Source organism: Gigantopelta aegis, chromosome 8 (genome assembly GCF_016097555.1).
Source record: "Gigantopelta aegis isolate Gae_Host chromosome 8, Gae_host_genome, whole genome shotgun sequence".
NCBI classification, from domain to species: domain Eukaryota; kingdom Metazoa; phylum Mollusca; class Gastropoda; order Neomphalida; family Peltospiridae; genus Gigantopelta; species Gigantopelta aegis.
This window is the reverse complement of record NC_054706.1, coordinates 20279774-20307345: the sequence shown is the minus strand read 5'-3', so window position 1 is coordinate 20307345 and position 27572 is coordinate 20279774. Positions and strand designations below refer to the sequence as shown.

The 27572-nt window shown below is 36.9% G+C and overlaps 1 protein-coding gene across 1 annotated transcript in view; it reads left to right on the top strand.

Annotated features, from left to right (window-relative positions):
- Positions 1-329: 329 nt before the first annotated feature.
- The window catches only part of LOC121379986 (H(+)/Cl(-) exchange transporter 7-like), a 50004-nt gene continuing 22761 nt past the window's right edge, over positions 330-27572 (top strand). Inside the window, exons 1-11 of the mRNA XM_041508695.1 lie at positions 330-1035; positions 13182-13349; positions 13845-13910; positions 16198-16330; positions 18586-18695; positions 19223-19366; positions 20799-20882; positions 23375-23533; positions 24273-24383; positions 25365-25419; positions 26543-26603. Of these exons, the coding sequence (XP_041364629.1) occupies positions 961-1035; positions 13182-13349; positions 13845-13910; positions 16198-16330; positions 18586-18695; positions 19223-19366; positions 20799-20882; positions 23375-23533; positions 24273-24383; positions 25365-25419; positions 26543-26603 (1166 nt within the window). The 5' untranslated portion in view covers positions 330-960. The remainder of the gene's footprint in view (positions 1036-13181; positions 13350-13844; positions 13911-16197; positions 16331-18585; positions 18696-19222; positions 19367-20798; positions 20883-23374; positions 23534-24272; positions 24384-25364; positions 25420-26542; positions 26604-27572) is intronic.

Here is a 27572-nt window from a genome sequence, read left to right as displayed (position 1 = left end):
AACAAACAAACAAAAACAGAAAAACAACAAAGAAACAATAAACAAACAAATTATAATGGAAAGGATTTTAAAAAATAAAAAAATAAAAGTGATCAAAAGGATTTTAAAAAACTGACACCCACCACCTAGCAACAAACAAACAACCCAACCCTACCCAACAATGATGTGTATGCGTGCGTATGACTGGATATATAAGCACACACACGTTTCTTCCTCAGGCATGGCGGAAGTAAGTAGACATTGGTGGTGGTGGTGGTGGTGGTGTGTATGGAGGAGGTGGAGTGTGGGGGGGGGGGGGGTAGAGGGCTGACTGAGATCGAGGGCGCAAAGCAAGGTTTCTAAGGGGTTCGGGGGTATGCTCCCCCCATAAAAGTTTTGAAAACAAGATGCCCTGAAATGAACAGACAGACCGCGTATCAGGCAATCGCTTTGCCACTGGTCTACGTTCCGCTCCCTTTCAGAGGCGGTTTATCCTAGTAGCACGTGCCACGGTCCCCGCGCTTCAAGGGCCCCCGTGGTGATGTGTACATTTATTTTCCCCAGGTCGTCTATCCCCTCTCTCCGAGAGGATGCAAAATATTCTGGGCAGGGGAACGCACTGCAGGTTTTTTTTTATGGGATATTTTATATATGCACTTTCCAACAAACATGACAGCACATACATCCACCTTTGGGGGATGGGGGTGGGCGGAGGGGGTCAGAATAGGCGCGTAGGAACGATATCTGGATATATATTTTTTTAATATTAAAATTACAATTGCAGAAACACGTCCGCTAGACTAGTTTGTGTGCTTCACAGTAAACCAAATGGCATCGTCGGGAACCAATCAAATAGTTCGAGAACATTAGCGTAACGTTTGCTGGCTGAACTTGAGGGAGGTGCTCCTGTTCAGCAGGATAGAAATTCAATCTACCAACCAACGAAAGCGAAACTTCGCACGTGACCAATGTCAACAAAGAATGGCGGATAAAGATGAGGAGAGGAGTTTTCTGATAAGAAGAAGTTCACTTACAACTGATGATCTAAGACATTTTGTGAGTACCTTCCTCTGAGAATCATGCATCATTAATTTTGTGGAACGTTTGGCCAAGGAAGCGGCAACTCTTGTTTCAAATTTCTGATGCAAATAGTAAAATTGACTTCCGCACAGTCAAAATCGAAACGAGTAAAGTACGCGAAATTATATCGTACCGTCTTATAAATTCGAACATCTCATTTATACGCTATTATCCACGTGCATGCTGAAGGTGTGACGTCTACAAACATCGCAGATTGACAAGAAGAGGTTGTGCATCGTTCGCTACAAAAATGTTGCATATATAAAACTTCCTTGTGTAATTATGGCAGTTAATTTATTGAAACATACCATCATGTAAATACAAACGTAGCACTTTACTGCATCGGCTATATCTGCACTAGATGTACCATCTGCTTTGTTCATATCAATGTTGAATATGTCATTCACTGTAAAGGGAAATAAATCTGATTCTTTAAAAAAATATGGAAGCCTGGTTGGACTATTTCTTATTAACGTCTGCAAGACTTTACAATATTCCTTTTCTGATGATGATGATGATAACTAGTTTAACGTGCCCATATACCACTAGGGTTTCGAACACGCCCATCCCGAGTCCGACCTCTGATAAGATCGGTGGCCTGACTGGGGGGGGGGGGGGGGGGGGGGGTTGAAAATGGGCAGAATTTTGAAAATAGCAATTAGTGAAAAAGTTAATAGAATAAATAAAAAAAAAAAAAGGTTACAAGCCAAAAAAAATAAGAATTGACTGCTCGGTCAAATATTTACATAATTTGGAGCATTTTAGAAGGACAGTTCAAACTAAATAAGAGAAAGAAGAGAGGATCGGACTATTTAATAATATTAAAAAAAAAAAGAAGTAATTTCGACATAAAATTTTGAACGCAGATCTAAAAGTTTAAAGTCCGATTGATATGTCCACACGAGTGACCTCGTTAAGGCCGTTTGGGTGCACAGCTTAAAGGGACGAGATGGGTTGCATCCCGTCAAGAAAACCCCTAGATTGACAGTCGATAGACGTTGAAGGTTTAGTGCTGTGCTAAAATACAGATCTTGAGAAGCCGGATCCGTCTGAACGAGAGAGAGTATCAGACTAGGGTATAGTCCAGTCGTCATGAGTTGGTATAGTGGTGCGGACGGTCCCGACTCCAGAGAATACGAGATGGTATCACTATAAAGCAAGGTAAAGTCTGGAAAAAGAGTAGTAGGGGCCGACCCCGCTTCCTATTTCTTCTTAGAGTGGGGCGGTCAATCTTCCAGTGCTGCTAGGACAGGCTCGGACATGTAGAGACTAAACGCGGACAACCGTGGCGTTCTGCAGAATGGCCGTCATACGAGTCACGAAAAAAACCAAGTCGACAGTCAGACGGAGAAATGACCTGGAGGCAAGGAATCTCGCTAAAAAAGAATCCATCCTGGTGGTGCAGACTGTCGAAACGAGAAGCGTTCAATCAGTTCCAATGACCGCATACATACCAGTAGTAAACTTCATTTCGTTGACAAAAACAACGAAATGAAGGATCCCCAAGTCGAGCACACGAAAGCATGTGCAGTGTGCACAAGCGAAACAAACACGTCTTACCGCGTGGAGCTCCAGACTGGGAATGTCCTTTTCTGAAGGTAAGGGTTCCTTTTTCTTTTTTAGACTACTTCTCGCACTGAGAGATCCAGATCATGTCAATACACCCAAGAAAATCTTTTTAAGGCATATTCTGCTGTAATAAACGATTGCATAGACATCTGTAAGGCTGCCAAACGGTTTTCAGTCCCAGTTACAACAATGTATGACTGCTGTAGAGGGAGATTGATGTGTCATGTAGCAAATCTGGACCTCGAACCTTTTTATCTAAAAATGAGGAAGCTAAACATCTTGGTCACATCCAAGACATGGCATACCATACATGTGTACATTCTTGTGCTGCTACGGAACATTGTTTATTTGTAGAAACTATCACGTGTTCGAAAACATATGACGTAACTTCCTCACAATATATCCAGACACGATGTCGGAAAAACGTTTCTCCTGCAACCAGTATTGTATTTAACATCTATAATTATGTGTTTCATGGATTATATTACAATGAACAGTTAAGAAAGATTATTTAGCTTTTAATTCAGAATTCATTACAGAAATTTGCAATATTTCCTTATCTGTTCGAAAACATATTAACGGAGGATAATTAAAATTATAACAAATGTTAAAATAAGATAATTATTGTGTGTGTCATTTTACTAGGTTTGTAAAAAGGATAAAACCATTTTATGAAAACCTTGCAAACAACCTGTCGAAAATGCTCAAATAATGATCGTCAACGTCCTAGTAACTGTTTCCAACTCCGTTCACTTTGTTTTCTCGTGCACGGTTCGTGCAATTAACATCTGATTTGTTGTCATCTGCTTGTCGTTCATTTGTCAGGTGTTTCTTCACAATTCTAGAACATTTTCATCAACAAAAAAGTTAAAACAAGTAAGTATCTAAATACAAAACTTTACAAACCCCTAAAACCATTCATTTTACTAAATCATTTTTGTTTATTCCTTAAAATTACTGATATCGGGTCCACATGACTTGTAGAAATTGTCTTAAAATGGAGAAAGATGAATTAACATTTGGTGCGTGTCGCATGATCTCACACGTACCAGATCAACAAGGCTAAAGCATTTAATTTTTATTATTTTAAAGACCCCTGTTGTTAAAATTTGTTTTTAATTATTATATTGGTGATTTCCCTTGAAATTAGGCAAGGCATGGTAGACCAAACACTTTTGGGGCATTTTCACCATTTTTGTGACACTTGTTTTTCATTAAAAATACACAAAAATTAATTGATATAAACATTAAAGTTACATTATCTGGTTACCATATTATAACATTGTGTACAAATGTGAAATACAAGCTCAAATGCACTTTTAAAAAAGTTGTGTGTGTTTGCTATGAACGGATATCATCAAATGTATACGCTTGATTCGTCGTCTGTGCCACCATAGCTCGGCAAAACACAAACGACAGCCTGTTGTCAGTTTCAGTTAACACGTGCTTTTGCCGATTTCAAATTGTAGGGTTCATCTCAAATCTTGTGCTGTACAAAGAACGTTCGGTACAGTACTAGAGTCTTTTGTTAAAACTGGTTTGATCTTGACAACGTATTATTGACAGTCGTACCTTCCTATTTCAGAATTGATGTTTTATAAAGTGTTAGTAGAACTTTCAAAGTTTAGTTTGTATACTAGTATTAACACATTAATTATGTATATATTTGAAAAATAAAATATACTAAAGTAGACAATGAACGTTTTCACTTCTTAATTTCACGTGTTCAAATCAACAAATTCAAATAAATATTATTTCGTTTGGAAAGGGTAAAATTAGTGGGCAGTGGGGTGTTTAACGACATCAAAGATAAAGCATATTGATTTAATAATCATCTGACCCCATACAACCGTAAATAAAATGTGTTGAGTGCGTCGTTAAATAAAACATATGCTATCCTTCCTTCCATCTGCTGTTGGTTGTCTAACATTTGGTAATTTTGACATATAATCTTAGAGTGGAATCGGGTGCGGGGGGGTATTGAAGGTCGAAACCTTACATGCCCAAGCTTAAACAAAATTGAAATGTATTTTTTGGGGGAGCATGGCCCCATATAAACTTCGCTCAACACAGTCTATAACCCCAACCCTGCTGAAATCCCTGCACACGCACCTTGGAAACCCACTACATTTTTTTTTTAGCAAGGGATCCATCGTTTATAGGTACCATCTCACAGACATGATATCACATACCATGGTCTTTTATATACCCGCCGATGGGGATCGATCCTAGACTGACTGCGCATTTCCAAAAAACACCTTTTAGGTATCAGTAATGAATAAAAATAACATATAGTCTTGAAAAATGTTACGTAAATCGAACACAGTACCCTCTTCCTCTACCTCTAGAGCGTTACATAATTAGTAACACCCCCTTATATGTAACGCATATGTCAACAGCTGGCCACTGTCAAAATATCAAGGCAAATCCCCCACCCACCGACCCCTGGAAAGCCGTTGTACCATACCTCTTTGGATATAAATATGTTTTGGAGATATGAGATGACCCCTCAATCAAGACAGTTAAATTTGTTAAAAAAAATTGAAATCTCACATGATCTCTTGTTGGGGAATTCTATACTTGTGATAAGCCAATGAAAACCGAGATCGATACGAGCCCATCAAAAGTGTCCCACTTTCAAAATACTGGCTTTGTTTTTTACTTGGATAAGCCAGCGTAGTGAAACCAATGCGGAGTGCGGCGTCATATATGCACCAAACGTAATTGGATTTTCTGTATATTCCGAATACTGCTGCTTTAATGTAATTTATGTGCTTGATTTAATAAATGAATGGCAAAAGATATAAAGGGCATATTTTATTAATTAATAATACCTTTTTTGGTGTTTTATAAAGGCAATTTTAGAATTAATTACTGAAAAAGGCTTCTTTAATCTCAGGGCAGCATGGTGCTGATTAAGGCAAGATGGCACTAGACTATTGAGGCATGGTGCCGCACCATGCTAAAACAAGCTAGGGAAAACACTATATATTCAATCTGCAAAAGGTATGCTACATTTTTGTGCCTCTACTGTAGTGAATAGTATTCATAATCCATTCATAACAATTGTAAATAATTTTGAGTGTATAAATTGTTTTAATTAAGAATCAATTCATTAAAAATTTTTTTTTTTACAAACTATTCGCTGGTATGAACGTAATGCCTATCAGTATTGACATCGAGTATTAGCGATGGGTGTTGGTAAAATGCGGACTGGACCAGAACGCTTGACAAATTGAATTTTTGCTTTTAAAACAATATTAAACAAAGTGTTTGTCAACTGTGCATAGTTGAGAAACATATTTTTTTTCATGTATAGTGGTCATAAAAATGGAAAAGGACATGCGCGGTATGATACTTTTTGCAACCGTATGCGCCTGAACACTTTTATTTATTAGAATGGATTTGTTTTATGTCCACATTGTTGATTTTTTATGTTAATTGATTGTAATTTATTTTGTTTCGCTTATTGTAGCTGAAAAATGTAGAATAGTATTTCCGTAAATATCATATTTGTGTTTTTGTTGTTAGGTGAACACAGTTTGGGACGTCGATGATAATCAAATCAGGTTATTGATTTTGAATGATCAGAAATCATGTGTTATGTGTAGTGTGACACCGACTTGGTCAAACTGGCCTTGGTGGCGCCGTGGTAGGCCATCGGTCTACAGGCTGGTAGGTACTGGGTTCGGATCCCAGTCGAGGCATGGGATTTTTAATCCAGATACCGACTCCAAACCCTGAGTGAGTGCTCCGCAAGGCTCAATGGGTAGGTGTAAACCACTTGCACCGACCAGTGATCCATAACTGGTTCAACAAAGGCCATGGTTTGTGCTATCCTGCCTGTGGGAAGCGCAAATAAAAGATCCCTTGCTGCTAATCGGAAGAGTAGTCCATGTAGTGGCGACAGCGGGTTTCCTCTCAAAATCTGTGTGGTCCTTATAACCATATGTCTGACGCCATATAACCGTAAATAAAATGTGTTGAGTGCGTCGTTAAATAAAACATTTCTTTCTTTCTTTCCGACTTGGTTTAATAGTGTAGTACAATTTCACTCCAACCTACAGATTAGTAATAAAGTGACAAACTTGGGACCAATGTTATTTTTAGGTAAGTAGGCCTACATTGCCACATTTGTATTTCATCAGTGGGGTCGAACTAATTTGTGGTTAACTGAATCGGGGACGAAATGTCTGGTACCCATATTAAGACTAGCTATCGTTCTGCATTACGCTTACGGTAGGTATATTAATTAATTAATATTAATGTCACAAATGTGTCACAGATTACTGGTAGCCAAATAGTATTTAGTGAAATTTTGCATGTGAAAGCATACGAAAAGAACTTAAGAAAAGAATTGTGGATCCGTTTCTTTTAATTTCGTACGATAGCAAGTGTTCTGTTATATGTTCAGGTTTTTACACACCATGGCGAAGTTGCATGCATCGCCATAGAACTGATGTCTGTTCTGTAGTAATTACTATATGATATTTGAAATATCTTTAAAATGAATACATAAACTACGTAACAAGTAAGACAGATTTCATACACGGCTTCAGTTTACTCAATTGTCAAAAACATTTTCATTGGTCGGCTGTTGACAAATCCAGCCAATAGACAAACGTCTCAGTAATAGCACAAAACAGTCAATGATACCAAGTTCAGGTTGCAATGGAGAATGCAGAATGCTAAACTCTGGATTTAAAAATATAGAAAATGTTAAATATATTCAGAATTGGTTGCTTCCCCCAAAAAAAATTTATAGTGAATTTGGAAAAAGTTCCAGATATTTGGCATTAATTCCGGAATTCCGGATATGGGTTAAAAATACTGGATTTTTCGGAAAATTCTGGAAAGTTGGTCGCCTTGAATATGTACTGTCTGACAATAAAATACATTACTTTTTAATAATGTTTTTACATGTTTGTAGTTGTACACATAGGACCTAATTGCTTAAGATTTTTGTGATTTGGCGACACATCAGCTATTTTCCAATCGAATGCTCTCTATGTTCCAATCGAACGCACTGGAATGTTTCCTATTCGGAATACTTCAGCCAATTACAATTTTTTCCAATGTCTCACAGAATCGACCGAGGAGTTCCGAGTGGCAAACAAACCCATGTGATTTTGACTGATTGACTGACGCTTTAGATAACGACAGTTTAAAAGCAGTTGTGGGCAAGGAAACATTATTATGGGACACAACTCGCCGTTTGGTTTAAAAAAGAGTCAGTCATCTGACGGGTAACTAGTATCATAGAGTTAAGTTGCCCGATTGAATATTAGGTTGTCACAGACGACCGGACAACTGTAAAAATTGAGCGCTGAACATGTGATGGAAGTGAATTCTCTAAACTGATGAGTCTGGTGGCTGAAGAAGGGCATTTGTTTCTGCTCTGAAGTTTGTTGACTGTTTTCCTGCTGGGTATGATCTGGAAGTTACTCGTCCATCAGGATATCTGACGTGGACAGCACTACCAGCATTCTTTACTGCTTCTTCAGCTGAGCCATCTGTGTAGACATGGGTCCACTGTGAGGTGTTGTACTTGTCTTGAAGCATTTCCAGTGTGAGTGACTTTAGGATGGCATCTGACTGTTCTCCCTTCCTGGTGATTCCTGGAACATCCTCTACAATGGTTATGTTTTTTAATGATGTTGTCCAATCCTCTACATCTATCAACAGTTCCCGTTCTTCAGGTGTCCTTGGTAGGACATTAGAGTATGTGTGTCCAAGCTGTCTGGCAAGATGGTTTATACTGCTTCATTTTAAATGTTTTTTTGTTTGCTCTTGAAGTTGTTGATGTGCTGGGTGAGATGGACGCCTCTTTAGTTTCTTGGCCATGATTAAGAGTTTCTCCTCTCTTTGTGTGTCTAGTGGCAGCAGTCCTGTTGTTTGTTCCAATGCACTGATTGGAGTGGTTTTCATGCCACCTGTTATAAGGCGCATTCCTGTGTTCTGTATTTTTGTCAGTCTGTTGGAGTTTGTGTTTGCAGCAGTTGCCCAGGCTGATGATCCGTATTCCATAACAGGTCTGACAGCTCCTGTGTACACTTGGTGTAGTATCTTGCTGTTTGCTCCCCATTTGGAGCCTGCCAACTTTTTCATGAGAGAGACTTTTCTTATGGCTCTGTTCTCAACCTCTTTTATGTGTGGGTTCCACGTTAACCGTTTGTCCAACTTGACTCCAAGATAAGTCAGGGTGTTCTCCTGGGGTAACTCTTTTCCACTGACAGTCAACTTCAAGGTTTCCTTTGTAGTAGAGCGAGAGAGAGACAGGTGGCTACAGTCTTTTGCTGTTTACAGTGACACACCAGTCTGATGCCCATTTGCTGATGGAATTCAAAGCATCTTGCATGCAGATTGTGGCAGTGTTGATGTTTTCTGCTGCATTCCAGATTGCGAGATCATCAGCATGAAGTGCCCTGGAGACATGTTTGGACAGATTTTCAGTGATGTCATTGATGAAGACTGTGAAGAGAGTTGGAGATATAACACTACCTTGTGGTACACCATGTTTGATCTTTATGAGGTGGCTCAGACATCCATTCAGTTTTACTTTGGCCATTTGGTGTTGCAGGTAACTCTTGATCCAGCTGTACATTTTGCCTGCTATTCCTGCATTCAGCAGTTTCAGCAGGAATGCATTCTTCCAGCCCTTGTCAAAGGCCTTTGAAAGATCCATGGAGACTGCCATGACTATTTTCTTCTCCTGAAAGCTATTTTCAATTGACTGAGTTAGGATGATAAGCTGGTATTCAGTGTTTCTGTTCTTCCTGTAGGCAGTCTGTTCTTTGCAGATGAGACCATTGCTTTCCAGATGCTATCTACGCCTTTGGTTGATCATTCTCTCCAGAATCTTTTCCAGAACACTTAAAAGACTTATTGGTCTGTAGCTTGTTTTGTCTTTCCTGTCTTTGCCTTTTTTTGAGGATGGGAATAATTATGGCCTCCTTCCAGGCTGGGGGGAAGGTTTCATTGTTCCATGACTGGTTGTAGAGTTGCAACAACTTTTCCTTGGCCATTTGTCCCAGATGTTGGATCATTTCATTGGTGATACCATCTTTGCCTGGTGCCTTTTTTTTCTTGAGTTTCTTGATGGCATTAGTCAGTTCCGACATTCCTAAATTTGAGATCATTGATAGGTTTGGGTTTTGATTTCTGGTCTTTCCTTGGAGACGGTCATTGATCTTTTTGTTCCTTTCTGGTGGGATTTGGAGAGAACATTCACTTTGGAATGCATCTGTCAGAATATTTGCTGCTTGTTTTCCTGTGTGGAGCATCCCAGCTTCTTCTATGATGGTATTCCTTTGTGAGAGTGTGACATCTTCATTGAGTGACTTTGTGAGGCACCATAGCTTTTTTGTGTCTCATTCTAGATTGAGAGAGGAAGTTTTTTTATGCCAGCTGCGACAGAGTTCCTCAGTTTTTTCTTTTGTGAAGGCTTCCTTTAGCTGGTTGTGTATTCTTATGTTAATAGGTGTGGGTACCTGTTCCATTTGGGACCTTGCATCTGACAATTTGTTGTGGATTTTCCTCAGTTTGTCAGTCCAGTATGGCTTGTAATCCTTTCTGGATCCACGTGGAATAGATGTTTTAGCTGCATTCAGAATGGCTTCTGTGAGGAGTTTGACATTTAAAAGGTGACGTCTTCCGTGAGATGTACTACCTTGCAAAGTTGGTCTGTGTGATGTTTGAAACTGCTCCAGTTAGCTTTCTTGTAGTTCCAACTGGGTTCTTTTCTTTTATATTTAGTATGTTTCCTGTTAGCAATGTCCAAAGTCACAGGGAGATAGTCACTTCCACCTAACTGGCTGTTTACAGTCCTGGATGCATTTTTCTGCACATCATCTGTTGCCATAGCTAGGTCGGGTGTGGATGTTTTCTTCCATGCTCTAGAGTAGTAGGATGGTTTGTCACTTGGCTGGTTGATGAGGATTAGCTGATTGTCTACCATCCAGTCCTTGAGCTCCTCTCCTCTATTGTCTGTAACTTCATAGCCCCAGCTGGGTGAGTGGCCATTGAAGTCTCCTACAATGATATGGTTTTCCTTTTCCAAAAGGATGGATTGGAGGTTCAGTTTGGACTTTGGTGGACTATGGCAGTTGGTAATAGTGATCTCTCCAGAGAAGGAGAACCTTGGTTGTGATGAATTCTAATTCTCCGTCTTCTGCCTGGTTAGTCTTGACTGCCGGGATACCAATCCTAGCAAGAGTCAAGACTCCGTCTTTGTGTCTTGTTGGTCTGTCTTTTCTGAGGGTTTCAAATCCTCTGATGAAGAACCTACATGTATGTGTTTCCCTGAGATGGGTTTCCTGAATGCACATAACATCAATGTTTTTTTCTTTCAAGAAGGCTTGGAGTTCTGGCTTTTTGTGTTGAATACCTTCTGCATTCCATTGCACAGTTCTGAAGTTCTTTGATGTTTCTGCATGTTGACCAGTAGCACTACTCTGTCTACCCCTGGCTTTAAAGCTGACAGAGTCATCAGTAGCTTGAGTGGGTCCCTTCGAGGCTCGAGGCTCGGCACCGTACCCACCTGGCATTGGTCCATGAGGACGACACCACTTCGATATATCCATTTCTTTCATGATCATAGAGCTTGGTGCATGTACAGACATTTCCTTTCGGTTTCCATGCAAATGCTTATGCATAGCTTCTGTACTCCGACTTCAGTGGACTTGGTTTGAGTTTGGAGTTTTCCTTCTCCTAGGAGAGTTTCCTTACTAGGATTCTGAGCCTCTCCAGCCCAGTTTTGATTTTGGAGTTTGCTTCTCTTAGACAGTTGTCTTTCTTGACTCACGTCCTCCATCTGTCCAGTCCATATTAGTCTAGTCTCTACCCTTTGACCAGTCCAGCATGGGTGACCCAACCAGGAGCTGATGCTCCAGCTGGCATAGCTCTCCAAGTCATTGAGACATGCAAGCTACCTCACCATGTCAAGGAATGGACCATGAGATAGAGCATGCATCAATGAAATGCTTCCATTAGTGCACGTAAATGGTAATGTGCATACAATTTTATTTGCAAACATTGTTTCATCATCAAATGATTCTTAGGACCTGTGTGAGTGCGTGGCTTGTTGTGAATATTTGTAAAGTTGAATCTTCATTCATTTATTTCCGTGTTCGGAAAACGAGGTGCTAGTACATTGTGGATCATCTTCATACTTCTGCACAGTCTCTGTCTGAGATGTTGATGTTTTCATCCTGTGGAGTTAGGGCGGGACGTAGACCAGAGGTAAAGTGCTCGCCAGATACGCGGTCGGTTTAGGATCGATCCCAGTGGGTGGGCTCATTGGGCTGTTTCTTGTTCTAGCCAGTGCACCATGATTAGTATACCAAACTTGCAGTGTTTCTGCCAGAAAGAAATTTTTGGGTATAGCGCTATGGGATTGAATGCAACCACAGTCAACAGAGGGTATGGGGGCCTCCCTCAGAAAGAACATGGGTTAAGTTTAGGGTTAGGGTTAAGAAAATCATACAGTAATGATAAGAGTAATTAATTTTGTCAAAAAGTTAACTTAAAAAAATTAAATCTGCAAAAAAAATTGGATATGGTGCCATACCTGTTTTATCCTCTGGCAGAAACCTTGCAATGGTCGTGGTATGTTCCATCCTTTCAGTGGGATGGTGCATTTAAAAGATCCCTTGCTACTAATGGAAAAATATAGTCACAGTTAGGGCTTCCACGTGTCCAGAATATTGTTCTCAAGTACTCACGGGTTAAACTCGACCCGGACCCGAATACCCGACACTTACACTAGATAATAATGAGACTAAGGAATAAAGTTTATAACATGCATCTTAATTCCAGCGCTGAATTCCATTAATACCAGAATGTGCATATTCTATTATCTTTGTTTCTTTCATTAATTTATTGTTAGTAATATTGGCTGAGGAGCATTGTTCAACTCCCTTCCCCCTTTAGGTGGGACGTAGCCCAGTGGTAAAGCATTCACTTGATGTGCGGTCGGTCTGGGATCGATCCTCGTCGGTGGGGCCCATTGGGCTATTTCTCGTTACACGACTGCTATATCAAAGGCTGTGGTATATGTTATCCTGACTGTGGGATGGTGCATATAAAAGATCCCTTGCTGCTAATCGAAAAGAGTAGACCATGAAGTGGCGACGGCGGGTTTTCTCTCTCTATATCTGTGTGGTCCTTAACCATATGTCTGACGCCATATAACCGTAAATAAAATGTGTTGAGTGCATCGTTAAATAAAACATTTCCTTCCTTCCCTTACCCCTTTCCAATATGAGCCTGCAATTTGCCTGGCCTATATAAGTGGTCACCAAAAGTACAGCAGGTGTTTGTTTTGTTTCTTTGAACTGTTTACACTGTCATCACGTCCATGTGTTTTGTTTCTTTGAACTGTTTACACTGTCATCACGTCCATGTGTTTTGTTTCTTTGAACTGTTTACACTGTCATCACGTCCATGTGTTTTGTTTCTTTGAACTGTTTACACTGTCATCACGTCCATGTGTTTTGTTTCTTTGAACTGTTTACACTGTCATCACGTCCATGTGTTTTGTTTCTTTATTTCAGTCTGTTCAGGATGATATAATAACAGTGGAAGGACGTGTCAACTCCACGACTGATAATTCCACACACCATGACAACTCTGTAAACCATGGCGGACAGTCGGCTTCAAATGAAGTCATCATTGACCACACAGCAACCATTCCAGAAAAACTCCTGTCAGCAAAATATGAGGTTTCTTAATCTAATTAATGCATTTCACTTGTTTGTTTGTTTGTTTAGATTTGAGACCTGCAACATTCCCCTATCTCCTAAAACCTCAAACATATCCTCCCAAACCACCACAATAGCATGAAGACATTCATACATAAGTGTGTAAATTGGTAATGTGATTCATACTTTCATCAATGTAAAAAATAATAAAGTTCTATTTTTTTTTATTCCAAGCATATGACTATTTCATCAATATAAAATATTATGAAACAACAATCAAACTCCTTCTTCAGGAAATAGTACTTGGAATTAGGGGAATGCCCATTATGCGATTCATCTTTTTCCATAAGTAGGTAAATGAAGAAATTAATATAATTGAATTTGGTAAAACTGAATTATCCATTTAGTGAATTCGAAGCTGTGTAACCAGGAAGTTAATTTCATGTTTAATTTTTTTTTGCATGAAATGGATGCTCTGTACTACATTGTTTATGTCTGTGTTTTTCTAACCCGCAGAGCATGGATTATGATGTGTCCGAGAATGTTCTCTATCAGCGTGAGGAGAAAAAGAGGGCCACAAAGGTAGATAACTCTTAACTTGTCTACAGGAAAGTCCATTGATTATAAAATATCTGTTGCTTCTTTGTCAGTAACAGTTTAAAGGGGGGGGGGTTCGCAGTGTCTACATGTTTTAGTACATGGTTAGGGGCGGTATGTAGCCTAGTGGTAAAGTGCTCGCTTGATGCACCGACCGTCTGGGATCAATCTGCATCAGTGGGCCTATTGGGCTATTTCTTATTCCAACCAGTGTACCACAGTAACGTTATTTCAATACTTGATTTGGTGACAAGCACTTTTTCATTTATGATAGGCAAAAATGTATTTGAATTATTTCACACTGTGATAAATAGAGAATACTATGTATATATATATACCAGGGCTAGCTTTGGCACTCGCCATATTCGCCAATTGCGAATTTCAAAAACAATTGGCGAATTTTATTTTAATTTGGCAAAATAATTTCATATGATAATTGATATTTTGTTACAAAATAACTGGGTATCTGCAATTAAGTTTAGTAGATGATTTGGCAAAACGTTTTGTGGACCCAGAGGTAACCCTGTATACACACATGTAAGTAACCATTAGATATCGTTTCTCTTACCAGTGGATTGAAAATGTATCTAAAGGGCAAAAGCTACAAGGGCACATTTTAACCAACAATTTGTAAGATACATATTGGCTAATGTACACAAATATAGTATTCTGTTACTTACGTATCTTTAGAAAACATATTAAAGCATATTTATATCTCATTCCGAATAATACTGTATTATGACACTTGTGCTAGCAGTTACAAATGTAACTTATACATCATTGACAGCGGTCAGTTTCATTCATGTTAATTTTATTGGACGGATTGGCTTTATCATGTAAGTCATCATTATGAAACAGCCTATCACATGTCTTTAATTCCTTCTTTAGAATATTAGTGTCTTTAAAAACCAGTGTGTTTATGTTTCTAAGAGTCATTTTTCATTTTACTTTATAACATTTTTTTTTTTTGGTACATACAAAATATTTATACGGTAAAATCCAATTTTGGCTGCTACAAATAATTTAATCTTTAAAAAAAAATTGAAATACTATCACAGAGTGTGTAAAAAAAATCTGTCTTGTATGTACATACAATCAAGTGTTTTATCGTGTTGACCCTGTACCTGATGTTTATGTTTGCAGGAGATTATCTGGAAGGAGGTTGTTTGTTGGTTTGTTGCGTTGATGACTGATGTGTTTTATCGTGTTGACACTGTTACTGGTGTTTGTAGGAGATTATCCGGAAGGAGGTTGCGTGTTGGTTTGTTGCGTTGATGACTGATGTGTTTTATCGTGTTGACACTGTTACTGATGTTTGTGTTTGTAGGAGATTATCCGGAAGGAGGTTGTGTGTTGGTTTGTTGCGTTGATGACTGATGTGTTTTATCGTGTTGACACTGTACCTGATGTTTATGTTTGTAGGAGATTATCCGGAAGGAGGTTGCGTGTTGGTTTGTTGCGTTGATGACTGATGTGTTTTATCGTGTTGACACTGTACCTGATGTTTGTGTTTGTAGGAGATTATCCGGAAGGAGGTTGTTTGTTGGTTTGTTGCGTTGATGACTGATGTGTTTTATCATGTTGACACTGTTACTGATGTTTGTAGGAGATTATCCGGAAGGAGGTTGTGTTGTTGGTTTGTTGCGTTGATGACTGATGTGTTTTATCGTGTTGACACTGTTACTGATGTTTGTGTTTGTAGGAGATTATCCGGAAGGAGGTTGTTTGTTGGTTTGTTGCGTTGATGACTGATGTGTTTTATCGTGTTGACACTGTTACTGATGTTTGTGTTTGTAGGAGATTATCTGGAAGGAGGTTGTGTGTTGGTTTGTTGCGTTGATGACTGATGTGTTTTATCGTGTTGACACTGTACCTGATGTTTGTGTTTGTAGGAGATTATCCGGAAGGAGGTTGTTTGTTGGTTTGTTGCGTTGATGACTGATGTGTTTTATCGTGTTGACACTGTTACTGATGTTTGTGTTTGTAGGAGATTATCTGGAAGGAGGTTGTGTGTTGGTTTGTTGCATTGATGTCTGATGTGTTTTATCGTGTTGATACTGTACCTGATGTTTATGTTTGTAGGAGATTATCCGGAAGCAGGTTGCGCGCTGGTTTGTTGCGTTGATGACTGATGTGTTTTATCGTGTTGACACTGTTACTGATGTTTGTGTTTGTAGGAGATTATCCGGAAGGAGGTTGCGTGTTGGTTTGTTGCGTTGATGACTGATGTGTTTTATCATGTTGACACTGTAACTGATATTTATGTTTGCAGGAGATTATCCGGAAGGAGTTCGCGCGCTGGTTTGTTGCGTTGATGACTGGCGTGTTGACGGGCCTTGTGGCGTGTTTTATCGACGTGATGGTGGAGAAGTCGTCGGTGCTCAAGTACAGCTACATCAAAAAGTGTATCCTTATGTTTTCATGGTAATACACAGTTACCTATCGCACAATAACATATTAAAGGGCCTGTCCAGAGTTTGCTTTGTTTGTAACCGACACGTGAACAGGGAACATTTTATTTTCAAAATCTTGATTAGCAATACATGTATTTCTAGGGAATTGAAAATTGATTAGCAACTATTGTTTTTTTTGTTTCAAAATTGTGTAGCAATCTCTGAAACTTGCTTAGTGAATTGTGACGCAATACTGAGCAAAATGTTCCCTGGTGAACAGATTAAACATGAAACGGTGATACACTAAAGAGATGATGCACTAGACCAGTTTTATCCAGCCATTCTAACAGTAATGGCAGATGTGCAGTTTGTGTTCATGTATTAAACTCTGAACCACAGTGTTAACATTGACGATAACATTGACGATAAATTATTCTCCTATCTTTAATTACCGTCGGATTTTCACTACATTTTGTACAGACATATTAGATGACAACAATGTCCCCTATATCGACTTCGCTGAGATCTCCAAGGGCAAAAAAAAATGTAATTTTGTGCCAGCTCCCATTTTGCCTAAAGTTTTATGGAATACTCTCCAAGAGGCGTGAAATGATGTGACGTAATCTACATGTACGTCATAGTTTGCTGTATTGTGTCACGTAACTTGGAGGCTTCTACCCCTCTTGAAGAATATTCCATAAAAAAAAATGAAATGGCAAACAGCGAAAAACTGCATGCCTTTTGTCCTAGGAGAGCTTAAGTGTCATCTATAGTCCATCCCATCCTTGGTTTTTGTAAATAGTTTCAATCCTAGGAGAGCTTAAGTGTCATCTATAGTCCATCCCATCCTTGTTTTTTGTAAATAGTTTCAGTTTGGTTTCATGTCAGAAGGAAAGTTGAAGTGTTTTGGAAATAACAAAAACAAAGGAAGTTTTTTGTGCAATTAAAAAGATATTCGGTTTAGAAATAAATAAAACTTTAATACATACCATAGTAAGAAAGTGACGCTTGCAGCGTTATGGATGCCATTTTGGTTTTATGGACTGGTAGTTTTAATATGAGATAAATCTATTTGATTAATTTCACTACAGAGAGAGCAACAAGAAAATAATCAGTTATCTCATAAAAGCAAGACTATACCATTCCATAAAACCAAAATGGGGTCTACAGTGCTGCAAGCGTCACTTTCTTACTATGTTATATATGTATATTACAATTTTATATATTTTTAAACTGAATGTTTGTTTAATTGCACCCAAAAATTTTAATTTTTTGTTATTTCCAAAACACTTTTTTCTTTTCTTCTTTGAAACATTTTTATAAAAGGATGGGACAGAATATAGTATGTGGAATTTGTGTAATTTTGATGTTTTTTGCATGATTTCTGTATGGACAAAATGTGGATAAAATCTATCGATAATTAAAGGTAAGAGAATAATTTGTGGTTCATACCAGTTCTTGGTGCAGATTCAGGACTTTTTCTAGGGATGGGGAGGGTCTGCATGCACCTACCTAAATGGATTCATTTCTAAATGCACGTTAACAGGGTTAATAAGGTTTAATATTAAGTTAACTTTTTATTTTGTCTTAAGCAAAATGATATTAATCTATATAATTTGATGGTGATTTGTTAAGGAACTTTTTTATTTACATTTTAGACTTTTGTTTGTAAAAATGGTTTTGTGAATTGGTACAATGTATGGGTTTAAAACTCAGAAATATGTTTTAATATAATTATGTTTTAACATTATTCATTAGAGAGTGCTATGCCAATTCATCGCGTTTCTCTTTTCACGCAAACGGACTATAGTCGCTGGTTAGATGTGTACATTCATACTAGATATGTATCAGTAATGTGTGTCCTGTCATGTTTTATTTTAATCATGTGTTTGGTCTTTGACTGATCAAGATGTTCATAGCTGTGTTGAAGATCATGGTTATGTTAATCCCGCTGTCATGTTTTATTTTAATCATGTGTTTGGTCTTTGACTGATCAAGATGTTCATAGCTGTGTTGAAGATCATGGTTATGTTAATCCCGCTGTCATGTTTTATTTTAATCATGTGTTTGGTCTTTGACTGATAGAGATGTTCATAGCTGTGTTGAAGATCACAGTTATGTTAATCCCGCTATCATGTTTTATTTTAATCATTGGTGTTTGGTCTTTGACTGATCAAGATGTTGATAGCTGTGTTGAAGATCATGGTTATGTTAATCCCGCTGTCATGTTTTATTTTAATCATGTTTTTGGTCTTTGACTGATCAAGATGTTGATAGCTGTGTTGAAGATCACTGTATGTTAATCCCGCTGTTGCTGTGGACGGCATTTAATGCAGGAATATGCATGATTGGGGCCATAATGTGTGCCTACTTGGAGGTACGGTTTTATTGTTAAGTGAAACATTTTATGTGAAATTTCATGGGACATAGTGGGGCAATTTAAGATCATTTCCAATAAATCTTTAGCCATTTTCAATTAGAAAAATTAATGCATTAATAAACTATTAAATGGATGTGTATACATTTTTGTATATACAAAGTTTCAGGATTAATTGGTTTTCACTTTATTTTTTTAAATCATTAGCTTTTTGTAATAAATGTTAAAATACATATTAACTATCTGATATTTTTCTAATCACAGCTCATTACACTGTTTCTGTTATTTATCCGTCATTAGATTTTCTATACACCTTTTTTATAGTATCCTAATTAATTAATTAATTTATTCATTCATTCATTGGTTCACCCACCCATGAATTCATTGGTGTATCCAATCATCCATCCATCCATCCATCCATCCATCCATCCATCCATCCATCCATCCATCCACCCACCCACCCATCCATCCATCCACCCATGTATCCACCCATGTATCCATCCACTATTTTGTGTTTTCTTATTCAGCCGGTGGCGGCAGGGAGCGGTATTCCACAGATCAAGTGTTTTCTCAACGGTGTGAAGATTCCGCACGTTGTGCGCCTCAAAACGCTCATTGTCAAGGTTCTCGGGGTCGTCTGTGCTGTTGGCGGGGGTCTGGCTGTCGGCAAGGTGACGACTATTTAAAGTGACGGACCCTAGTTTTTAAACACTTGTCACCTGTTTTTCACTATCAGAGCTGTTTTTTTATTATTGACATGAGACATTATTTGTCTTTTAATATTGTTTAGATTATCCTTTTATAATGCCACAAAATGTTTATAATTTTTTATAATTCTAAAAAACCCACACAGTAACAGTTATGGAGCAGAGGTCTAGTCTATTTTTTTATACAGTATTTCCCTGTTTCAAGGTCAGTAAAAGTTTAGACAGGTTTTACTCTACTGTATTAATACCATATAAATTCACAGCCTTGAATTAATCTCAGGAGAGTGAAAAAAATTTAAAACGCGTCTTTAATAATGAGTTTCAGTGATGTATTATAAACTGCTGTTATATCTTATCACCTAGGAAGGACCAATGATCCATTCCGGGGTGTGATGTATTATAAACTGCTGTTATATCTTGTCACCTAGGAAGGACCAATGATCCATTCCGGGGTGTGATGTATTGTAAACTGCTGTTATATCTTGTCACCTAGGAAGGACCAATGATCCATTCCGGGGTGTGATGTATTGTAAACTGCTGTTATATCTTGTCACCTAGGAAGGACCAATGATCCATTCCGGGGTGTGATGTATTGTAAACTGCTGTTATATCTTGTCACCTAGTTTGTGATCCATTCCGGGGTGTGATGTATTGTAAACTGCTGTTATATCTTATCACCTAGGAAGGACCAATGATCCATTCCGAGGTGTGATGTATTGTAAACTGCTGTTATATCTTGTCACCTAGGAAGGACCAATGATCCATTCCGTGGTGTGATGTATTGTAAACTGCTGTTATATCTTGTCACCTAGGAAGGACCAATGATCCTTCCGGGGTGTGATGTATTGTAAACTGCTGTTATATCTTATCACCTAGGAAGAACCAATGATCCATTCCGGGGTGTGATGTATTGTAAACTGCTGTTATATCTTGTCACCTAGGAAGGACCAATGATCCATTCCGGGGTGTGATGTATTATAAACTGCTGTTATATCTTGTCACCTAGGAAGGACCAATGATCCATTCCGGGGTGTGATGTATTGTAAACTGCTGTTATATCTTATCACCTAGGAAGGACCAATGATCCATTCCGGGGTGTGATGTATTGTAAACTGCTGTTATATCTTGTCACCTAGGAAGGACCAATGATCCATTCCGGGGTGTGATGTATTGTAAACTGCTGTTATATCTTGTCACCTAGGAAGGACCAATGATCCATTCCGGGGTGTGATGTATTGTAAACTGCTGTTATATCTTATCACCTAGGAAGAACCAATGATCCATTCCGGGGTGTGATGTATTGTAAACTGCTGTTATATCTTGTCACCTAGGAAGGACCAATGATCCATTCCGGGGTGTGATGTATTATAAACTGCTGTTATATCTTGTCACCTAGGAAGGACCAATGATCCATTCTGGGGCAGTAATCGCAGCGGGTGTTTCCCAGGGCAGAGCCACGTCTTTCAAATTTGATTTAAAAGTAAGTTTCATTTATTTTGCAGGACATTTGAAGTAAGACCTTAAAATGTATTTTGAAGTATAACCCACATTATAATTACAGCTGTATACAATGATAGTTACTCCTGCTGACGCAGCGTTTGACATATAATGTTAAATGTATTTTGAAGTATAACCCACATTATAATTACAGCTGTATACAATGATAGTTACTCCTGCTGATGCAGCGTTTGACACATAATGTTAAATATTTCTTACAGTGGTATTTATATTATAGAGAAATAATCAAATATGTTCAATAATATATTTTTTCAATACACCAATGATATCGCTAATAACAGTTAGTGTTGTCAACATTTCAAGTTTAAAAAAAGAAAAGTTTTTGTTTTATTTTCATGCAGTCAAAAGACGAGATATTGGTATTTTCCAAAGGCTATTTGTGCATTGTTTCCATTTCTGGCATAGTCATAATATCAATCAAACATGGTTTGTATTTGCAGCTATATATATGTGTATCACAATGATAATTTTTTTTTTAAAATTTTAATTCTAATACAACTAGCATATTAGTCTATTTTTCATTGGTTAATTTTCATGTTAAATTGGATGATTTATGTATGCTGTCATGGGTATTGATTAAATCAAATTTAAACACGATGTCAAGATTTTGAACACTTGTTTGAGCTGCTGTCACTTAGCTTCGTGTGTGGTGTTTTCGTTAGTGTCATAATTCCCCAACTTCAATTTAAATTATACTTAAATGTTGATACAAATTATTTTCCTACAAATTTACTTAGATGAAAATGATTTTCGTGCTATTGTAATTTTTTACATTTTGTTAGCAACACTGAACACCCACCCATCCCAAGTAAGGTCTGGTCTATGTTGATAGTTTTTGTCGATTCAATCATGTGAATTGTCAATGTGGTTTTTGTCCAAAATTAATCCAGATGAAATCCTCAAAATAAATCAATATGACATTCAAAGACAGCTTCAAATAAGTAAATTGCAATAATATCCACAGTTTTCAACAGAAATTAACAGCAAAAGGAAATGATTGTTTTAGTATATCCAGTATTACACACACAAAAAATCATGTTCAAAATACAGTATTGACAAATTTGTCATTTGCTTTGAGAAAGAAAAAAGAGATTAAGTCATGTCATTACTTATGACAAGCGTTTTCATTGAATATCCTAAGAAAGAAGAATAGATAATTATGTTTTTAAAATTTTGTGGATTTCTTTAATAAAAATACAATAACATTTTTAGGTGAACAGGGATAATTATTGCATTTCGTAATTATTTAACACATATTGTTTTGATTTTGTGTTAAATAATTATAGTTAACAATGAAACAGTGGTATTATCCACTAATTACAATATGTTTATTATAAATTAACATTGAGCTCAAGGTTAAGTTTTCACAATGTTTGTCCATTTCTCACAAAATGTAAATCCTAGATTAATAACATTTATTATATAACATTTTGTGAAATATCTAAAAATATCAGTAAAATAAAAGTGTTATCAGTCACTCAGTGACGATAACACATTTTAGAGTGAAAATTTCACTATTTCACTCTAAAATGTGTTATCGTCACTGTAAGAAACTATTTTGCTGCTGGCATTTTAAAAATAAAGGTAAATTGCCAAAAGTTATATAATAAATAGAAAATTTTATGTTTTTTAGTCAAACATGATTTATATCTCATCGAGTGAAGTTCGCAATCATATCACACTCGTCGAGCAAACGCGACTCGTGAGATATGATTGCAAACTTCACTTGATGAGATATAAATCATATTTGACAAAAAACATGAAATATCCTCTAGTTACATGTACATGTAGTTTATACTTGCATCTATCGTACGACTTTATCTCAATGCATGTTGAAACATTTAAAATTTGATCTACTAAATTAATGTAAATGAAACATTACTTAAGTAAAATGGTTTGTTTTTTGTTTTTTGTAATAAAAACAGGTTAGTTTTAAAACAATGACAGTGTTGTAAAAAAATTTTTTTTAAAGGAATGTCTATTATTTCTTTTATGTTCAGCAGGGTATTGACAAAAAAAATCATCCGCAAACTGAATCGATGAAGCTGTTCACACATAAGCTTGCAGATTTTTTTTTTCATACCCAGATGAACATAAAATAAATAACAGACAATCCTTATAATTAAATTTAAAGCATACTTACTAACAATTCGTATTTTATTTTGAATTATTTTTTTATTCTAAAACTAACATTCAATAAGACAATCTGACACCATATAACTGTAAATAAAATGTGTTGAGTGTGTGGTTAAATAAAACATTTCCTTCCTTCCTTCAATAAGACAAAATACCAAAATTAATATAAAGTGACATCATCAGATATGACGTTCTCTGGCGACATAAGTTTTATGTTCATCGAGATATGAACAAACTTGGGTTGCTTTAGCTGGACCATTGAGATGACATATTGTAATGTGTATAACGGAAATTTAATTATTACATTTTTTGTTTCAGATCTTTGAGTATTTCCGGACTGACACGGAGAAGCGAGACTTTGTGTCGGGTGGGGCGGCAGCGGGGGTGGCGGCAGCGTTTGGAGCCCCTGTCGGTGGGGTTCTCTTCAGTCTGGAGGAGGGGGCCAGCTTCTGGAACCAGGCTCTCACCTGGAGGATAGTGAGTAGTAGCATTTAGGGCCCAGTTTCACAAAACTCGGCCTAGGTTTTGCACATATACATAAATGTACAACGAAGCCATACTTTGTATAGCTATTAAAATTTACAACAAATATACCTGTAGTTTGAAGCGCACATATTTTATTTTTGTGTGCTCTTAATGATGTAATTTTCTGCATGGAATACATTCCAAACACATGTATGTAAATATGTGACCAGTATAACTGCAAACGTAAATTTATGTTTTGTGAAATTGACTCCAATGCTTTTCATTTGGAGACACAGGATCTAGCTGAGCGGTATAGTGCCAGCTTAGTTCGAAGGATCGAATCCCCTTGGTGGACCTCTTCTGTGATTGTTTTTTTCCCCATTCCAACCCATGCCCCATGACTGGTATATTAAAGACTACTGTCCTGTCTGTTGGAAGTGCACAGTAAATGTTCTTTGCTGCTAATGCGAGAAATGTAGAGGGTTTCCTCTGAATACGTGTTAAGTGACCAAATATTTGTCATCCAATAGCTGATGATTAATAAATCAATGTGCTCAAGCGGTGTCATTAAACAAAACAAACTTTGAAAATCAGGAGAGCAGTCTATTGACTTTCTTATCATAATGACAGGCAACAAATTTCAGTATAAAATAAATTTAAAGCAGTTCCAAGCATCATAACTTAAAATAAAACAAACTGACGTTAGCCATGTGCAATGTTTGAGTTATTATTATTATTATTATTTACGTAGTTCCTGGCTTCCATGACGTCTACATTCACACTGAATGTCGTACAGAGCTATGTGAAAGGTCATCCCTGGGATCTGTCGTCTCCTGGCTTGATCAACTTCGGAACATTCGAGGTCAGTAAATTCAGATCCAGTGCTGTAATCGGGGGATACTTATGATATTTATATTTTTATGTCAGGGTGTGCATTTGCCATTATTGCCTTCATTTCTGAATGGCAGAAACTATTTTATTACCCCAGCAGGCACTTATAACGGAGGAAATAAAAATCATAGTTTCTCACTGAGAAATGATCATGCATTGGTTTAACGTACACTACTATTGGATGATTTGACACCAACAAACCAATCACCTTGTCGGTACTAAATATGACGTCATCATGATTTGGCAAAGCACATAAAATGACGTCACATAGTTTAAAGTGTTTGCGTTTACGTCTTTCTGGTTTCAATGTTAAACTTGTAATAAAATGGTAGTTTAATGCAATTCATTTTTTTTTTTTTTTTTTTACAGAATATATAGAACTTTGGGTTTTGAAAATTATCTGTGAACCGTGAATAAATACAAAATTAAAGCAATACCCAGTAGAGTAAAGTAATTTACGTCATTTCTATATAGGCCCCTAGGCCTACATTGACGTGTAGCCAATGTAGGCTATATCGAAAATAAAGGCTTTTAAAAAACCCCCAAATAGCTGGGGTAATAAACAGAATAACAAACTTGGTACCATTTATTATAAAATTTATGTCCCTTGTGAAATAATTTTCAGTTGTCACTTGCTAAAGCTTGTGACAAGTGAAACTTATTTCACTCGGGACATAAATTTGATAATAACTGGTAACTCGTTTATTATCCTCTATTTATCCTGCAATCATTATATACATTGGCGAGATATGATGACTAGATACATTTCTATATTTTTGGTAACAGGTCATGTAAGATACCCCAGCTCGACTTGAGTATTTCAAACTAGAATTTCAATAACAGAGGGTGAGATGCATAAAATCATTAATAAAGTGATGGGGGAGGTGAAATTGTGGGTTGAAATGTACACCGTAAACACTAATTCATTTCTCTCTTCCTGTTTTCTTTTCAGAATACTCAGTACTCTGGATTTGAGATTCCCATTTTTATAGTAATGGGTGTTATAGGTATGTTTACTTTTGTGTTTCAGCTAGTGTTGTCTATATAGATTAGTTATTAGCAAGGGTTGAAATTATTGGTTATCTCATCATTTATGACCACATTTGTATGACCACATTTTTGGCTAGATGCTTAGAAAGATTAGTGTTAATCACCCACGTGTCGTAATGTTTAAAAGAGACTGTCCTCGTTTTGCTGCCATTGTAAGATGCTTCTGACTAATGAAATCTTTTAACGACTAAAATTACATACTGAATATAGTTTCTTGTTTAGAATATCACGTGTTTCTAGTCATCATAATGTTTAAGTAGCCCAAACTGGATTTGGTCTTCCAGTAATTTTATTCAACAAAAAATATATATATTATATTAGGAAATAAAATGAAGTTTGACCTAGTACAAAGATTTCGACATCCAGAAACGCATTTAATATAATGTTTTATGCAGAACATTTTTATTAATATTCAATTTTAGTCATTAAAATTCTTCTGACGACAAAATCTTCAAAATAGCAACACACTAAGGATACATGTAGTCCCTTTAAAAACTGTTAATGATGACCACAAGCTTTAATCATCTTTAAAAATTAGTTTTTATTTATCTTTGATATCTTTTCGTTCTATCAAGTATAGCATTTACAACTTCTCCTTTTATTTACTGGAGTGGACTATAGGTTTTATCTCTGTCCTTTTGTCTGTCTGTCTTTCCCACCGTTTAAGGAACATTTTGTTTTCAAAATCTTGATTAGCGATATTTCTAGTTAGTTGGAAATTGATTAGCAACTACTGTTAAATGTTTTAAAAATTGTGTAGCTATCTTTGAAACTTGCTTTGCGAATTGTGACACGAAACTGAACAAAAATTTTCCCGAGTTTTCGCAATGCCTCAAGATATTGAGCAGAAATTATATGTACAGCTTTATTATATACATGTACTGATACAGATCAACTTTGACTTTCCTGCCGATTTACCTATTTTTTACAGATACGACAATTATTAGGCCCGGTAGGGGACATGTAATGCTATAGCAGTACTCTCAGAATGCTGGTTTTTAGTTGAAATCATATCATTATATATTCTTGGTTTTTTCTTTTCTGAACAATGCTTTGGTTAAAATTGTGAATACTTTTCAGGTGGTTTGCTCGGAGCTCTTTTCAATCAAATAAACTACAAACTTACTGTGTTCAGGATGAAGTAAGTAGTCTTTATGAAGCATGGTCTACCTTTTTAAAAACATATTTATATAAAGGTTACTGTTGTCTTACTAAATGACTTAACAAAATATTGCCTGAAATGTAGATAATATTTTTTCTGGAAGGTACTCTAACCTGGGTTAATATTGGGACATGGTTTTTTTCTTTTTCTTATTGATATGCATCTTGGGTCATGTTTGTCATGTAAATTGCGTGAATGTCCATTTATATCTACATTGCATATCTGGACATTAGGCACAAATGATGTAAATTTATATGCACACATTTTGTCCCACCAGTTTATAGTACTTTATAGTGGTACATATACATAGCACATTGGCAGGCACTAATCTAAGATTGAAAAAAGTAAAAGTGACTTCCTTTCCAACAGCCACTCATGTAGTTTTCCCACTATCTACATCCTGTGTTTTAGATATGTCCATCAGTGTTTGAGATGAACAGTATCCCGATATCCCAGGGATACCAGAATTTAATTTTGGATACCAGACTTCAATAACCCAGTATCCCACCAGGATACCATATAATGTTGTTGGTTTTTTAATTCTGCATTTTTATTTTTCGCTGAAACAATGAAAGTTGTCATTTCCTGTTGAAGTAAAGTAACAGTATTTTCGATCTTGTACCCAGTCTAATGCTATGCTGTAACAATATCTCCTCCAACTTGTACCCAGTCTAATGCTATACTGGACAATAGCGGCATAGCAATAGACTGAGAATCGCTAAGTCGCTGTTGTTTTTGTTGGATGTTTCCTCCCTTCAAATTTTATTTGAGATATTGATTCCACATCTGCAGAAAATTGTTACAGGTAGGTTTATCATTAGTAATGTCAGAAACACTTATAGATTACTACTAAATATTAATTTATGTCAGTATTACTAAAAAATAGATGCATCAAATCTTTTTACCGATTCCGTTTGATTGTGAATTTCATGAATTCGCAATTTCGAT